The sequence below is a fragment of the Ahaetulla prasina genome, chromosome 2, assembly GCF_028640845.1.
Source record: "Ahaetulla prasina isolate Xishuangbanna chromosome 2, ASM2864084v1, whole genome shotgun sequence".
In the NCBI taxonomy this organism is placed as follows: Eukaryota; Metazoa; Chordata; class Lepidosauria; order Squamata; family Colubridae; genus Ahaetulla; species Ahaetulla prasina.
In genome coordinates, this window is record NC_080540.1 from 29,394,616 (window position 1) to 29,409,355 (window position 14,740).

The 14,740-nt window shown below is 44.7% G+C and overlaps 1 protein-coding gene across 4 annotated transcripts in view; it reads left to right on the forward strand.

Moving 5' to 3' along the window:
* The window catches only part of LOC131189854 (H-2 class I histocompatibility antigen, Q9 alpha chain-like), a 105,436-nt gene that overhangs the window by 18,575 nt on the left and 72,121 nt on the right, over window positions 1–14,740 (forward strand). The window contains exons 4-7 of one of the 4 annotated variants that reach the window (XR_009153137.1): window positions 1,175–1,456; window positions 5,498–5,581; window positions 6,889–7,149; window positions 13,193–13,674. The exons of 1 other annotated variant lie outside the window; for it this stretch is intronic. Coding sequence is in view for 1 of the 3 variants with exons in the window: in XM_058166400.1 (XP_058022383.1) it covers window positions 1,175–1,456; window positions 5,498–5,581; window positions 6,889–6,929 (407 nt within the window). In the remaining 2 variants the exon portion in view is untranslated. 2 more of the 4 variants (XR_009153136.1, XM_058166400.1) reach the window with 2 other exon arrangements.

The following is a 14,740-nucleotide window of genomic DNA, read 5'->3' on the forward strand; positions in this document are numbered from 1 at the left end:
TATTTATTTATTTATGTAATCATATTTTTATACCGCCCTATCTCCCAGGGGACTCAGGGCGGTTTACAGCCAAGTAAAACATACATAGAAATACAAGTTAAAACCCCAATTTAAAAAACTTATTAAATACGGCCGAATATTAAAACCACAATAAAATAATAAAACCCCATTAAAACCAAATTTAAAATTTAAAATTCTAGTCCAGTCCTGCGCAGATAAATAGATGTGTCTTAAGCTCGCGGCGAAAGGTTCGAAGGTCAGGAAGTTGACAAAGTCCTGGGGGAAGTTCGTTCCAGAGGGTGGGAGCCCCCACAGAAAAGGCCCTTCCCCTGGGCGTCGCCAGCCGGCACTGCCTGGCTGACGGCACCCTGAGGAGTCCCTCCATGTGAGAGCGCATGGGTCGGTGGGAGGCAATCGTTTAAAATTGGTAGCAGCTGTGGACACGGCGTTTTGCTCTGCCTTCTGCAGAGGCGTCCCTGATCCGGAGCTTTTCCCGAGCTTGGGAGGGAACCCTTGCCCTCAAGCCTCCAGTATCATTCCTGGGGCTTTCCGGGGGGCTCTACCTCAGCTCGGTTGCTCACCTCTCCCTCTTCGCCCGGGGGAGAGATTTCCAAGCCGCCAGACAGCTGATTTGCGCTGTCTGAGCGGCTCTACAGATCGCGGGGCTGGCGGTCTAAAAAAGACCGCCATCAACGACGCAGCGCCACAGGAGGTCCTCTCTCCTCCTCCAGCAGTTGTGGTTGTGTCCCTTGGAAAGAGACCTGGAGCAGCCTCAGATTCAGTGGAGCAGAAGGAGATCTAAAAAGTAGGCACAAAGGTCTGTTTGGTAGTTGTTCCTGCTGTTGTTTTGAAAGGGAACTTAAAAGAACAGCTCCACTATCCCTCCCCCTGAAGGGAGCAGCCCTAAGAGTTCAAAGCACTCAGAGAGGAATTTCATTGGACCCTCAATTTGCTGCCGGAGGTTTTTCAGGCTGAGTCCCTGGGAAGGACTCAGAATCAGGAGTCCTTGAGGTTGAGCGTTTTCCAGATTCGGAGCATTTACTAAAACTCTTGGAGAGGCTGCAGGTTGTGGAATGGGAAGCAGTGGGAGATTTTCCTGCCCCTTTAATTTTCTCGTCCACCTTCCAGGCTCTGGAGGGGCTCAGAGTTAATTCTGGGGGTGCCGTTTCTACAGAGCCACCAGTGGTGACAATGAGCAGCAGGACAGAGGTGGAGGATGGGATGGAGACACACGTCTGCCGGGTCCACGGCTTCTACCCCAGGGAGATCGATGCCTCCTGGAAGAGGGACGGGGAGGTCTGGCTGCAGGACACCCTCCATGGGTCTGTGGTTCCCAACGCAGATGGGACCTACCACTACTGGCTCAGCATCCAGATCGATCCCAAAGAGAGGGGACGCTATCGATGCCACGTGGAGCACGATGGGCTGCCGGAGTCTCTGGACGTTGCCCTGAAGGGTGAGAGGCTGCGGGGGCGGGGGGGGGGAAGCTTGGGCTCTTTGGCAGGCTGCAAGGTTGTGAGAGAGAAATTGACCCCAGATGTATCCATGTGCGATCATAGTTCTGCTTTCATCCATTGGTTTCTCCCATGTTTGAAGTTGGTGGACTTGCAATGACCAGTAGAATTGGCTTCAGGTGATTTAAGGGAAGCAAAAAAAAGCCATCGCAAAAGTTGGTGCATGCGACGATATCGCATGTGGGCAGCAAGTGTTTGGGACAAGGCTCGCCTAAGTGGGACTGTGCGCGCACATGGAGGCGTGCGCACCAGCTGGTCACTCACGCAACCCAGTTGTTGTGACTCGTCTTCCCTCCTCTCCTCAGCCGGGCCCCTCCCGTCTCCAACCGGGCCTTTTATCAGACTCCAAGTCTGATAATGAAGATGAACGGCCTGTCATGCCTCCAGCCCCCGGCCCTGGCCCCATGCCTGGAGAGGATTCCAGGAGTGAACGAACAAGCCCGATAAATTTCACTCATACAGCATGTGAGCGGGAAGCCAGCCAGGTGCTGGAATTACTGACAGCAGATCCAGCTGAAGACCATGCAGGGTGGGAGGACCCCCGCTTCCAGAGATCTGAGAGGCAACGCCAGCAGAAGGAGGGGTGGGGCAGGCCTGGATAAATGCTGAGTCATGGAGCCACACCCCACAGCCTATATAAAGGACCTGCTTTTGGCATTCCAACCTTGAGTCAAGCAAAGTCTTAGCTAGTTTGCTGATATTGGACTGTTTGCTGATATTGGATATCGCTGAAGTCACAACTTGGACTCCTGCCTGCCCTGATAAACCTCGAAGGAACTTGGCAAGCTGCAAAGGCTTCATTGCCAAGTCTGTTACAAACTTCCTTGACTCGTGCGTCGGACCAGTAGAGATTACCCCGCAGCCTGGTAGTGGGTCATGGCCCACAGGTTGGGGACCTTTGGACTAGATGACCTCTTAACCTCCTTCCTTCTAACACTGGTATTCTAAGTACAACATTCTTCATGTAAGAAATAAACATCAGAGGTTCATGTATTGGATAGGGATATTTGGCTAGATGGGAGGTGGAGTATGAGTCTGAAGTACAGAGTACTGTTTAAGAAGGCTGTGTGCAATTTTAGTCTACCCCAAATTAATTATAACTTCCAAATGATGAGGGTAAATTTCTCCCTGCGTTCTGCCATGATCAGAGGCTTGTCTCAAGGAGAAGATTCAGTTCTGGGCAATGCCCATTAATGCAGATTTGGAGCAATTGGAAAATGTTCACAGTAGAGCAACAAGGCTGATCCAGGACAGGAAACTGAATCCTCTGTAGATGAATAAAAGAAGCTCAGCACGTTTAGTTTTGAGGAAAGAGCAGTAGAGGTGTTGGTACATGATAGACCGGCCCTGGGGTTCCCACCTCGGTTGGAGGCTCCAAATGCAAAGACTGAAACAATTTCTATCATGCCACTTCCTGACTTGAAGACTGTAGGAATTTAGCACCCACCCCCCTCCTAGAAGAATGATATTTTAGAAAATATTTAAAAAGGCAGAATATATTTCCCTGGATGAGAAATGGAGAAACATGTTTTAAAGACAAAGCAGCTTCCTGACTCCCCCCCACCTTCCTCAATGGACCATCATTTGCAACACAATAGAACAGAAACTCACCACATGGCAAGGCTCAGGCAAGCTTGAGGGACAACCTACAATGTTAGCTAAGACCCCTAGACCACCTGGGAGTCTGACAACCAATCAGGGTACTCTTCCTGTGCCCCAGAAAGTTCAAAGCTCAGAAAAAGCATAAAGCCAGGGAGCACACAGGATCTCAGCCTTTTTGTGTTCAGGATCTCAAGCCATGTGATCCTGGCCACCATTAAACCATCTTTCCAAGCAGCCTCCATGTTTCCAGTGTCTTTGTCCCCACTTGAAACTGAACCCAGATGGATATTTCTTCCAACAAGACTGAGTATGTGAAGTGAGTGTTCATTCCTATCTTCTCCTCCAGGGGGGACAGACCCAATGTCAAGGTTCCAGAAAAACCTCTTCTGCATGAAAAAAAACTCTGTCTTTCAAAGTTCTTTACTAGCATAAGGAAACTGGCACACGATGAGTGAAATTCCAAAACTGAAACTTCCGGATTCTTTTCCCAGTTATACAAACCCCAAGAATCCCACCCACCCCAACCCCTTTGCCGGTCACATGGTCCAACGTTTTTCCACTTTATTCGAAATCTCTTCTTGCCACTCCTTCTACAGATGCGAACACAATCCGACCTTGACCGCTTGAAGAATGTTACCATACCCATCAACATCAGGGGAGAAATGTGGCAGCGTCTGGAAACCTAAGGCCTAGTATGGTTTCCAGGCCTGACACCCATCTTACAAGGGAGAAAGAAAATGAAACTATACTTTAAAAAAGGGGGAATGGATGATATGAAGCCTCTTGCTTTAAATAAAAACATGCTACTTTCTATTCAAGGAAAAGAAAAAAGATAGCTACTGGATTTCCTGAAGGACATAAAGAGCAAATCAGCCAGCCTGGCCAAAAATCAGTCAGGACCTCTCCAGTTTCTCTAGGGTTCACTTACAAGGGCCTTGGATTTCTTCCGGCAGTTCTTTCAGCCACCTGAGGAGGACCCTGGTTGTTTGTGGACTGTCCAATCACAACAGACATAAGTGTAGCATCCGGAACACCTTCGCTGATTCATGTTCCACTAATTGCATAATTAAAATGACCAGGTGCAATTTTTCTTCTTTGGGCTATGAGATGTTTGAATAGGGGCCTCTGGTGGCTCAGACTGCTAAGACAGTCTGTTATTAACACAGCTGCTTGCAATTACTGCAGGTTCAGGTCCCACCAGGCCCAAGGTTGACTCAGCCTTCCATCCTTTATAAGGTAGGTAAAATGAGGACCCAGATTGTTGGGGGCAATAAAAGTTGACTTTGTATATAATATACAAATGGATGAAGACTATTGCTTAACACAGTGTAAGCCGCCCTGAGTCTTCGGAGAAGGGCGGGATATAAATGCAATTTAAAAAAAGTCAAATTTACATAAAATAATCATTCAAAGAAATGTATTAGGATCCGTTGCACGCAAATATTGGAAATTGATCCTCAGTATCATGAGCTCTCCTGCCAAGGATTTTAATCATGTTTTTTTCTCAAAACCGGTTAGGTGCTGGCTGAATTAGATTTAAGAAAAGTTAAGGCAATGGCTGGGTTTAAGTATTTATTTATTTATTTATTTATTTATTTATTTATTTATTTATTTATTTATTTATTTGTATTTTTATACTGCCCTATCTCCCTAAGGACATACTGTGGTTTGATTGTTTTGACTTAGCACACAATAATCAACCTTGCCTCCATCAAAATTCTAAATTTTTAATTTTATGTGCTGCTTTTATATATTTTTTTAATAATGTAAAGCACTCAGAGTCCCTCCTTGAGGGAGATGGACAGTTTAAAAATGTGAAAATGAATGAATGAACGAATGCATGTCAGCTGCCTTCATGCTGGCTGATATAAAACAGAAGCAGGATCATGAGGGCACGTCCTCTAAATGAAGCCTAGCAAATGTCTTCATTCTATACAGGGGTGAAATGTAAAATTCGTTACTACCGGTTCTGTGGGCGTGGCTTGGTGGTGGTGGGGTAATGTGACTGGGTGGGCGTGGCCAACTTTTTTTTTTTTTTTTACTTTTAAAAGCATTTTTTCGGCCGAAGAAAAAATGCTTTTAAAAGTAAAAAAAAAAGAAACAACCTCTGATGATCGCACGGCTCAGCTGGGCATGCGGGGTGGGGTGGGGAGGGGTGGGCAGGGATTTTTGCTACCGATTCTCCGAACCACCCGCCGCCATCGCTACCAGATCGGGCGATCCGTTCCAAACCGGAACCGTTTCACCCCTGATTCTGTAGTTCGAGGGGTATGAAGATGGGAATTCCCAGACCTTTGGCTTCATGAGGTCTCTTCTTTAATTGGAATGATTGTTTTGGGTTCTCCTTTAATGATTTGCTCTTTCTCCCAATTCTCTTCCAGAATCCAACCTGGGGCTCATCATTGGCTGCGTTGTGGCTGGTCTTGTCCTGGGGTGTCTGATTGCTGGAACTTTGATATTCTTCAGTAAGTATCTTTTTTTGGGTGATGGAAGGAAGATAGAGAGGTTTAATCTCTCCTTTGGGGAGCTTCTTCCGGGCTTCCTTCTGTCCTGTTTTCCCAGCCCTCTTGGGGAGCATCTGAGATCTCAGCCTCTTGCTGGGACTCTAGTCTCCATTCAGCTGATTCTGAGGTTGGGACAGTCCCGTCTTCTTCTGAGTTGGGAAGAGGCATCCCAGTTCCTTTGTCCCTTTCAAAGGCTTTGATCAAAGAGCAGCAGAGAAGGATTTCCATGAAAAATATTCCTCCCCTCCCAACTACTGCTGCTGCTTCCCCCAATTCCCCTCATCCATCTCAGAGGCAGGGGAAGAGGTGAAATGGTCCCGGTTCAGACCAGATCGCCCGATCCAGTAGCTGGGAGAACCGGTAGCAAAAATCCCTCCCCACATCTTGCCCATGCCCAGATGAGCCGTGCGATCATCAGAGGTTGTGTTTTTTTTTTTACTTTTAAAAGCATTTTTTCTTCGGCCGAAAAAAATGCTTTTAAAAGTAAAAAAAAAAAGAGCCTCTGATGATCGCGCAGCTCAGCTGGGTGCTAGCCAAAAAATGTGTGTGGGGGGGGAGAGTCTGTTTTTCCTCTCAGCAGGCTCTGCTAACCAAACCAAAAAACTGGGTGGGTGGGTCCATTTTTCCTCCCAGCAGGCTTCTCTGAAGCTTCCCTGAAGCCCGCTAGGAGGAAAAATGGAAAAAAACCCCATTTTTTGGTTTGGCTATCAGGAAAGCCTGCTGGGAGGAAAAACAGTGTGTGGGGGTGGATTCATTTTTGAGAGAGAGAGAAAGAAAGGAGGCAGGGAAGGAAGGAAAGGAAAGGGAAGGGAAGGGAAGGAAGGAAGGAAGGAAGGAAGGAAGGAAGGAAGGAAGGAGTACAAACCTGGCAGTAGAGGCAGTTTCAGAGGATAATCCGGGGTGGAAGGGACCTAGAGATCATCTAGTCCAACCCTGCTCCAGCAGGACATTGCTATTGAGTTTCTGTCTTTTGATCTCCGTCACATAGCCACGCCCACCCAGTCACATGACACACTCCACCAAGTCACGCCCACAGAACTAGTAGCAAAAAAAAATTAGATTTCATTCCTTGGGTATCGGGTCTTTTTGGGGGCAAATCTGTTCCGTTTGTAGTTTGAAGATCTTCCTGTATCTCTTAATAGGAATGGCCTGGAGTTGTTCTGATTAAACAACTGTAAAATGCTGAGGCTTTTCCCTCTACATGGGAAAATTCGATGATCTCTGGTGCATTCTTTTGAGCTTTGACTATTTTTTTTTTCTTTTTGCAGAGAAATATCGAAATAAGTACAGAGCAGGATCAAGAGAGTGATTGGTCCTCTTTACATGGTAGCTCCAAGTCAGAATGAGAATCAGAGGCAACATCTGTTGAGATTTTTGTGCAAAGACAAAAGAAGCTCATGAAGAGTTCTGCTATTTTCCTCTCAGGAACTAAGCTGTGGAAAGTGAGTCTCCTTTCATCACAGCTGCTAGGCTGTTCTTAGGAGTGTGACTCCAATTAGAAACATCTGGAACAAGGTACCCTCAAGAAGGTGAGAAGACCCAGCTGGGTGGAAGATCCCTCTGACTGAGAAGCGGCTCTGTTTTCCAAGAAGGTAGAAAGGAGAGGCTTGGCCATCACATGATCTGATCAGCAGGAGGCATTTTATTATTATTTTATTTATTATTATTTTATTAGATTTATAAACCGCCCTTCTCCCGAAGGACTCAGGGCGGTGTACAGCCAAGGTAAAAAAGAAACAATGTACAATTAAAAGTAAATTAAAAAACTTATTATACAGTGCGGCCGAGAATTAAAATGGTTAAAAATCTAAAAACCCCAATTTAAGACTTAAATAAAATTTAAAATTTGAAATCTAGACAATTTAAGAAAGCCCCGCGCGAACAAACAAATATGTTTTCAGTTCGCGGCGAAAGGTCTGAAGGTCAGGTATTTGACGTAAACCAGGGGGAAGTTCATTCCAAAGAGTAGGAGCCCCCACAGAGAAGGATCTTCCCCTGTGGGCCACCAGCCGACATTGCCTAGCGGACGGCACCCCGAGAAGTCCCTCTCTGTGTGAGCGTACGGGTCAGTGGGAGGCATGAGGTAACAGCAGGCGGTCCCGTAAGTTTTGAGAGAAAATGAGCTTTGGTAGATAGATGCCAGCTGGATCTCCTCTTGCTCTGCCACCACAAGGCTCTCCTAGTATGAACTGACTGGAGAAAGAGACTTTGGAGCCATGTGTATGTCGTGCTCCTTCTGTGGCTGGTTATTATTATTATTATTATTTATTAGATTTTTATACCGCCCTTCTCCCAAAGGACTCAGGACTCATATGGTTCTGGTGAAATCAATTTTTTTGGGGTAGTTTTTTTAATTTATTTATTTATTTGTCAAACACAACAGTATATATAAGTATAAGCATGAAATAACCGTACGAATCGGATACAATCAAAGGGAATATTAGGACAGGAACGGTAGACACGCTGGTGCTCTTATGCACGCCCCTTACAGACCTCTTAGGAATGGGGTGAGGTCAATAGTAGATAGTCTTTGGTTGAAGCTTTTGGGATTTTGGGAAGAGACCACAGAGTCAGGTAGTGCATTCCAGGCAATAACAACTCTGTTACTGAAGTCATATTTTCTTCAATCAAGATTGGAGTGGTTCAGTTTACGTTTAAATCGTATCGTGTGCTCATGTATTGTTGGGTCAATTTTGCTAGGGAACCTGAGGAGTAAATCATTCAGATCTGCTTAGAGAGAGAAGTCAGGAGGGGATGACTGAGATTTTGTCTTCCCAGGAAATGTGGGATGAATTTGGTCTTGGGCCTCCTGAGCGAGTGGGTGGGGCCCTTTGCAGCAGAGGCTGTGCCTGGTATCCTCTGCATTTCCTACCCCTCCTGGCTGATGGAAACCTCTGCAGTTGACAGGGAACAACGGGCCTCTGGTAGCTCAGACTGGTAAGACAGTCTGTTATTAACAGCAGCTGCTTGCAGTTACTGCAGGTTCAAGTCCCACCAGGCCCAAGGTTGACTCAGCCTTCCATCCTTTATAAGGTAAGTAAAATGAGGACCCAGATTGTTGGGGGCAATAAGTTGACTTTGTATATAATATACAAATGGATGAAGACTATTGCTTGACATAGTGTAAGCCGCCCTGAGTCTTCGGAGAAGGGCGGGATATAAATGCAAATTAAAAAATTAAAAAACAAACAAACAAGGCAACAATAAACGGTTCCTTGGCGTCATTTGACACACAGACACAGAAGCACCTCTATCTTCCTTCCCCTCCTTATAAAAATGCCTTACGGATCTGAACCTCCCCAAAACGCATCCCATTTCCTTCCCTGTAAGGTCAAGGTCTCACTTTGCTTCATGGATACAACCAGGAAGCTTTCTTGGCATTGTGGCAGAAATGGCCAATCGCACCTTCTCTCAGGATGGTTTTTGAGGGTCGGCCTGGAAAAGAAGGCCTTGCCTATCCGACAAATACTAAACGGCCTAACCCACTTTGTATTTTAGGATTTAAAAAGGCTTGAAGGGAGTCTGCCAATTCATGTGGAGTCCTGACTCACCTGAAGCAAATGAGTGCAGGGATCTTCGCTGTTTACCTCCCACTGAAAACACCTTTCCCAATGAATGGAAGGCAGAGCAAAGTTGGGCCTTACCCAGAGCGGCTATATTTCTAAAAACCTTCAACATGATATCCCTGCAGAAGGCAGTGGTGGGTTTCTACCGGTTCGACCTGGTTTGGGCGAACTGGTAGTGGCCGTGGCGGGAGGCTCCGCCCACCTGCCCTTATGTCATCACGGCCAGTCTGCGCATGTGCAGAAGCGCCGCGCACAAGCAAAGCAAATGTGCACACATGGGCGCTCCCAGTTCCGAATCGGTAGCGAAGGTAAGTGACCCACTACTGGCCGAAGGCCCTCCAACTGGGATCTAGCAGTGCCTATTCTTCCTCTGTCAAATCAAGAGCCATAAAGTGCCTCTGGTGGCTCAGACTGGTAAGACAGTCTGTTATTAATAGCAGCTGCTTGCAATTACTGCAGGTTCAAGCCCCACCAGGCCCAAGGTTGACTCAGCCTTCCATCCTTTATTAGGTAGGTAAAATGAGGACCCAGATTGTTGGGGGCAATAAAAGTTGACTTTGTATATAATATACAAATGGATGAAGACTATTGCTTGATATAGTGTAAGCCGCCCTGAGTCTTCAGAGAAGGGCGGGATATAAATGCAAATAAAATTTTTTTTATCTCCGTCTGAGTTTTTTACATCTTAAAAGCCTAGCATTTTAATACGGGTGTATAGGTTGTGTGATACCTGGGTATCATACATTTCAATACAAATAGGCATAACATTATTATTCCTGATAATACATTCCATTTTCATTTTTCATCTTTGTAACACAAAGCTTTTACTATCGTCCTTCAGTTCTAAACTTTCTCCTACTTCTTCCGTACATTGTAACATTTTAATATCTATTTTTACTATTATTCCCCTCTTATTTCTATCTCTATTTTAACCTTCTCCCCCACCTCCATGTCACTCTAATATTCAAAGACGTGATCTTTCCTTCTTTCATTATGCAATATAAGGGACGTGCATAAGAGCACCAGCGTGCCTTCCGTTCCTGTCCTAATGTTCCCTTTGGTTGTATTCACTTTGTGCGTTTATTTCATGCTTATACTTATATATATTGTTTAGTATGTGTTTGACAAAATAAAAGGGGCCTCTGTGGCTCAGACTGCTAAGACAGTCTGTTATTAACACAGCTGCTTGCAATTACTGCAGGTTTTAGTCCCACCAGGCCCAAGGTTGACTCAGCCTTCCATCCTTTATAAGGTAGGTAAAATGAGGATCCAGATTGTTGGGGGCAATAAGTTGACTTTGTATATAATATACAAATGGATGAAGACTTGCTTGACATAGTGTAAGCCGCCCGGAGTCTTCGGAGAAGGGCGGGATATAAATGCAAATAAAATAAATAAATAAATAAATATAAATGCAAGTAAAAAAAAAAATCAAATCAAATATCTCAGTATACATTTCTGGTACCTGTCACAATCATTCCAACGTTTAATACACATCTGTTCATATTCCTCTTCTTTCCGGTCCTTCAATCCTTATATTTCTACTATGGATACATGTTTTCATTAAAATATATTTTCATTATCTAATCTCAGATTGTTTAGTTTTAATTCCCACTGTTAATCACATTTTTATATCTATTCGATAGTATCCTCACATAACTTCCAGTTACCTAGTTTACAAAGTAATTTTGTAGAAATTACAAAAGAAGTTTGGGGTTATAGTTCCAGCATTTTAAAAATGCCTTCTCCACATCACGCCTTTCAACCTTACACGGGTATGTATGGAAATCAAGATGAATTATGCAAAAAAAAAAAAAAAGAAATCTGGATTTTGCAAACAGTGGGGACATGGTTGGTATATAAGTTGGGCAAAGGAAAAAAAAACAGCAGTCAAAGGTGTTAAGTCCTCGGACTTACGACGCCGGCTCGAGCCTTGCCAACAGCAGACGACTGCTGATTGGCTGAGGCGCTAGCCGGCTAAAAAGCGGGAAATTTGCAGCCCAGCGATTGGAGCCTCCTTCTGACAGCAACCCTATTTAAGGCTGTCAGAAGTTCCTGAGGCGTTTTCTTTTTCCTCTGTATTCTGGCTGTCAGAGCCAGCTGTTGCAGTCAGTGCTTGTTGCGCTTGTTAATAAAGTTGTTGCATCTGAAGCCTGTCTGTCTTGTCCTACCCACCCTCAACATACACAATACTGGCGACGAGGATGGGATACATCATACAACATACACAATAAAAAGGAGAGTTCCTATTCATCATTGCCTAGCAACAGAGTAAATGTTCCAATGTGACAGTTGGTTGCTTCCTATATAAGAGGTTGGGCTGCCTTCGTTCGCTTTGTTGGAATCCACATTTAGCTCAGATGGATGTGAATTTCACTCTTGAATCTCAGCCCTTTAGACCTGCTGACGACCTTGAACTCGACCTTGGACTAACTTTAGATGATTCTTGGAAGCTCCTCTTCAAAGTATTCTGCAGGCAAGGCTTCGCTTTGGATGAGCTTCCCGGGAACATTTCTGTTACCTGATAATGAAACCTGATATTCTCCTACAGGACTAAAATTAAATGCAGGCAGCGCTTTGCCTGGGATTATAGGCTTCATTATTGGGCATTTTAAAAGAGGACATTTACACTTTTAACATGGCAGTCTGGATATCTTTTTTTTAACTTTAAGGCAGCATGTTTTTCTCTCCTTAGCCAGGCCTGTTTCTTTTGCTATGGGAGAACTTGCTTTTTCAGCAACTGCGCAAGGGTCTTCTGGAAGACTTTTGGATGCACCTGCAAGTCAGTGGTGGTTCCTACCGGTTTGCCCTGGTTCATGCGAACCGGTAGTGGCTTCGGCAGCGGGAGGCTCCTCCCACCCACCCAATTGTCATCCCGAAGGACTCAGGGCGGTGAACAGGCCAATAAAATACAAACAGCAACAAGCAACCATTAAAACAATCCTTAAAAAACTGATTCAAGACGCCAGAAAATTTAAAATACCATTACACCCCATAAAAATTACAGAAATTTAAAACCCACAATTAAAATTTAAAATTCAAAATCAGGCCAGTCCAGCCATATGAAATAAATAAGTTTTAAATTTGCGGCGAAAGGTCCTAAGGTCAGGTAGTTGTCGAAGCCCGGGGGGAAGCTCGTTCCACAGGGTAGGAGCCCCCACAGAGAAGGCCCTCCCCCTGGGGGCCACCAGTCGACATTGTTTGGCCGACGGCACCCTGAGGAGTCCCTCTCTGTGGGAACGCACCGGACGTTGGGAGATAGAAGCTGGCAGTAGGCAGTCCCGTAAACCGTCAACCGTCACATGCCAAAAGCAGGGGGAGTTGCATGCATGCGTGCCCACACCCATAATTCAATATGCCCTGACCCCCCGCGCATGCACCCGTGAACCCCTCATGCCCCCCCACTTTTGGCCCAGTGGGCCCAGTAGGCCCATTTTTCGCCCTCCGAAGGCTCCAGAGGCTTTCTAGGAGCCTGGGGAGGGCGAAAATGGCCTCCCCACCCCCCGGAGGCCCTCCGGAGGCTGGAAACGGCCCATTTCCTTACTTCTGGTGGGCCCGGAAGGCGCGATAATCAGCTGGGTGGTGCACGCGTGCGTGATGGAGCTGAGCTAGGGCAACGCTCGCATGCCCACAGATAATAGCTTTCCGTGCCACCTGTGGCACACATGCCATAGGTTCGCCATCACAGGACTATAAGTTTGCCACTTGTGGAATGCCATCTAAAATTGTTTCTATTCAAGCTTCACATTTAATCCATCTGTTTTATTGTTTGATCGCTTGCTTTATTTATTTATTTTTATTTATTTATTTATTTATTTATTTATTTATTTTGTCAAGCGTGTCTAAGATAGAAGAAATGGTTTTATACGAATACTTAGGGCAATTTATGGAGAGCAAACAGCTCAGATAATAATTAATGGTAGTTTAACAGATAGTTTTAAAATTGTGAAAGGAACAAGGCAGGGGTTGTCCTTTATCACCTTTATTGTTTATTTGTCTGGTTCAGTTCTGCAACCCAACAAGAAAAACACAGACTTCAGAGGATAATTAGAACTGCAGAAAAAATAATTGCTACCAACCTGCCTTCCATTGAGGACCTGTATACTGCACGAATCAAGAAGAGGGCCGTGAAAATATTTGCAGATCCCTCGCATCCTGGACATAAACTGTTTCAACTCCTACCCTCAAAATGACGCTCTAGAGCACTGCACACCAAAACAACTAGACACAAGAACAGTTTTTTCCCGAAGGCCATCACTCTGCTAAACAAATAATTCCATCAACACTGTCAAACTATGTACTGAATCTGCACTACTATTAATCTGCTCATAGTTCCCATCACCCATCTCTTTCCATTTATGACTGTATGACTATAACTTGTTGCTGGCAATCCTTATGATTTATATTGATATATTGACCATCAATTGTGTTGTAAATGTTGTACCTTGATGAACGTATCTTTTCTTTTATTTATTTATTTTATTTATTTATTTATTTGATTTTTATACCGCCCTTCTCCCGAAGGACTCAGGGCGGTGTACAGGCAGAAGTAAAAAAGACAATACAATGTACAATGTACAATTTAAAATGTAAATTAAAAAACTTATTATAATTAGCCCGAAACTTTAAAATATATAAAAAACTAAAATCCCATTTAAAATTTATATTAAAAATTTAAGAAATTTAAAAGACCAATAAAATTCAAGCCAGCCCCGCGCGAATGAAAAGATGTGTCTTCAGTTCGCGGCGGAAGGTCCGAAGGTCAGGTATTTGGCGTAAACCCGGGGGAAGCTCGTTCCAGAGTGTGGGAGCCCCCACAGAGAAGGACCTTCCCCTGGGGGCCGCCAGCCGGCATTGCTTGGCGGACGGCACCCTGAGAAGTCCCTCTCTGTGAGAGCGTACGGGTCGGTGGGAGGCATGAGGTAACAGCAGGCGGTCCCGTAAGTACCCAGGCCCTAAGCCATGGAGCGCTTTAAAGGTCGTAACCAAAACCTTAAAGTGCACTCGAAAGGCCACAGGTAGCCAGTGCAGTCTGCGCAGGAGCGGTGTTACGTGGGAGCTACGAGTAGCTCCCTCTATCACCCGCGCAGCTGCATTCTGGACTAACTGAAGCCTCCGAGTGCACCTCAAGGGGAGCCCCATGTAGAGAGCATATGCACCAAGACAAATTCCTTGTGTGTCCAATCACACTTGGCCAATAAAAATTCTATTCTATTCTATTCTATTCTATTCTATTCTATTCTATTCTATTCTATTCTATTCTATTTTGTCTTTGGAACCTTTATTGGATAAGATAAGAGAGTTAAGGGAGATAGAGGGTATTAGAATTAGAAGACATGAATACAAAGTTAGAGCATTTGCAGATGATTTGGTTGTTATGTTGACTCAGTCTATAAATTCGAGTGTATATTTGTTGGAAGTAATTAATCAATATGGAAGGGTCTCAGGGTTTAAAGTGAATCAAAATAAAACAAAAGTGTTAACCAAAAATATGATTAAGAACCAGAAAGAAAAACTAGAGGAAATAATAGGATTTGAAATTGTAAAAAAGGTT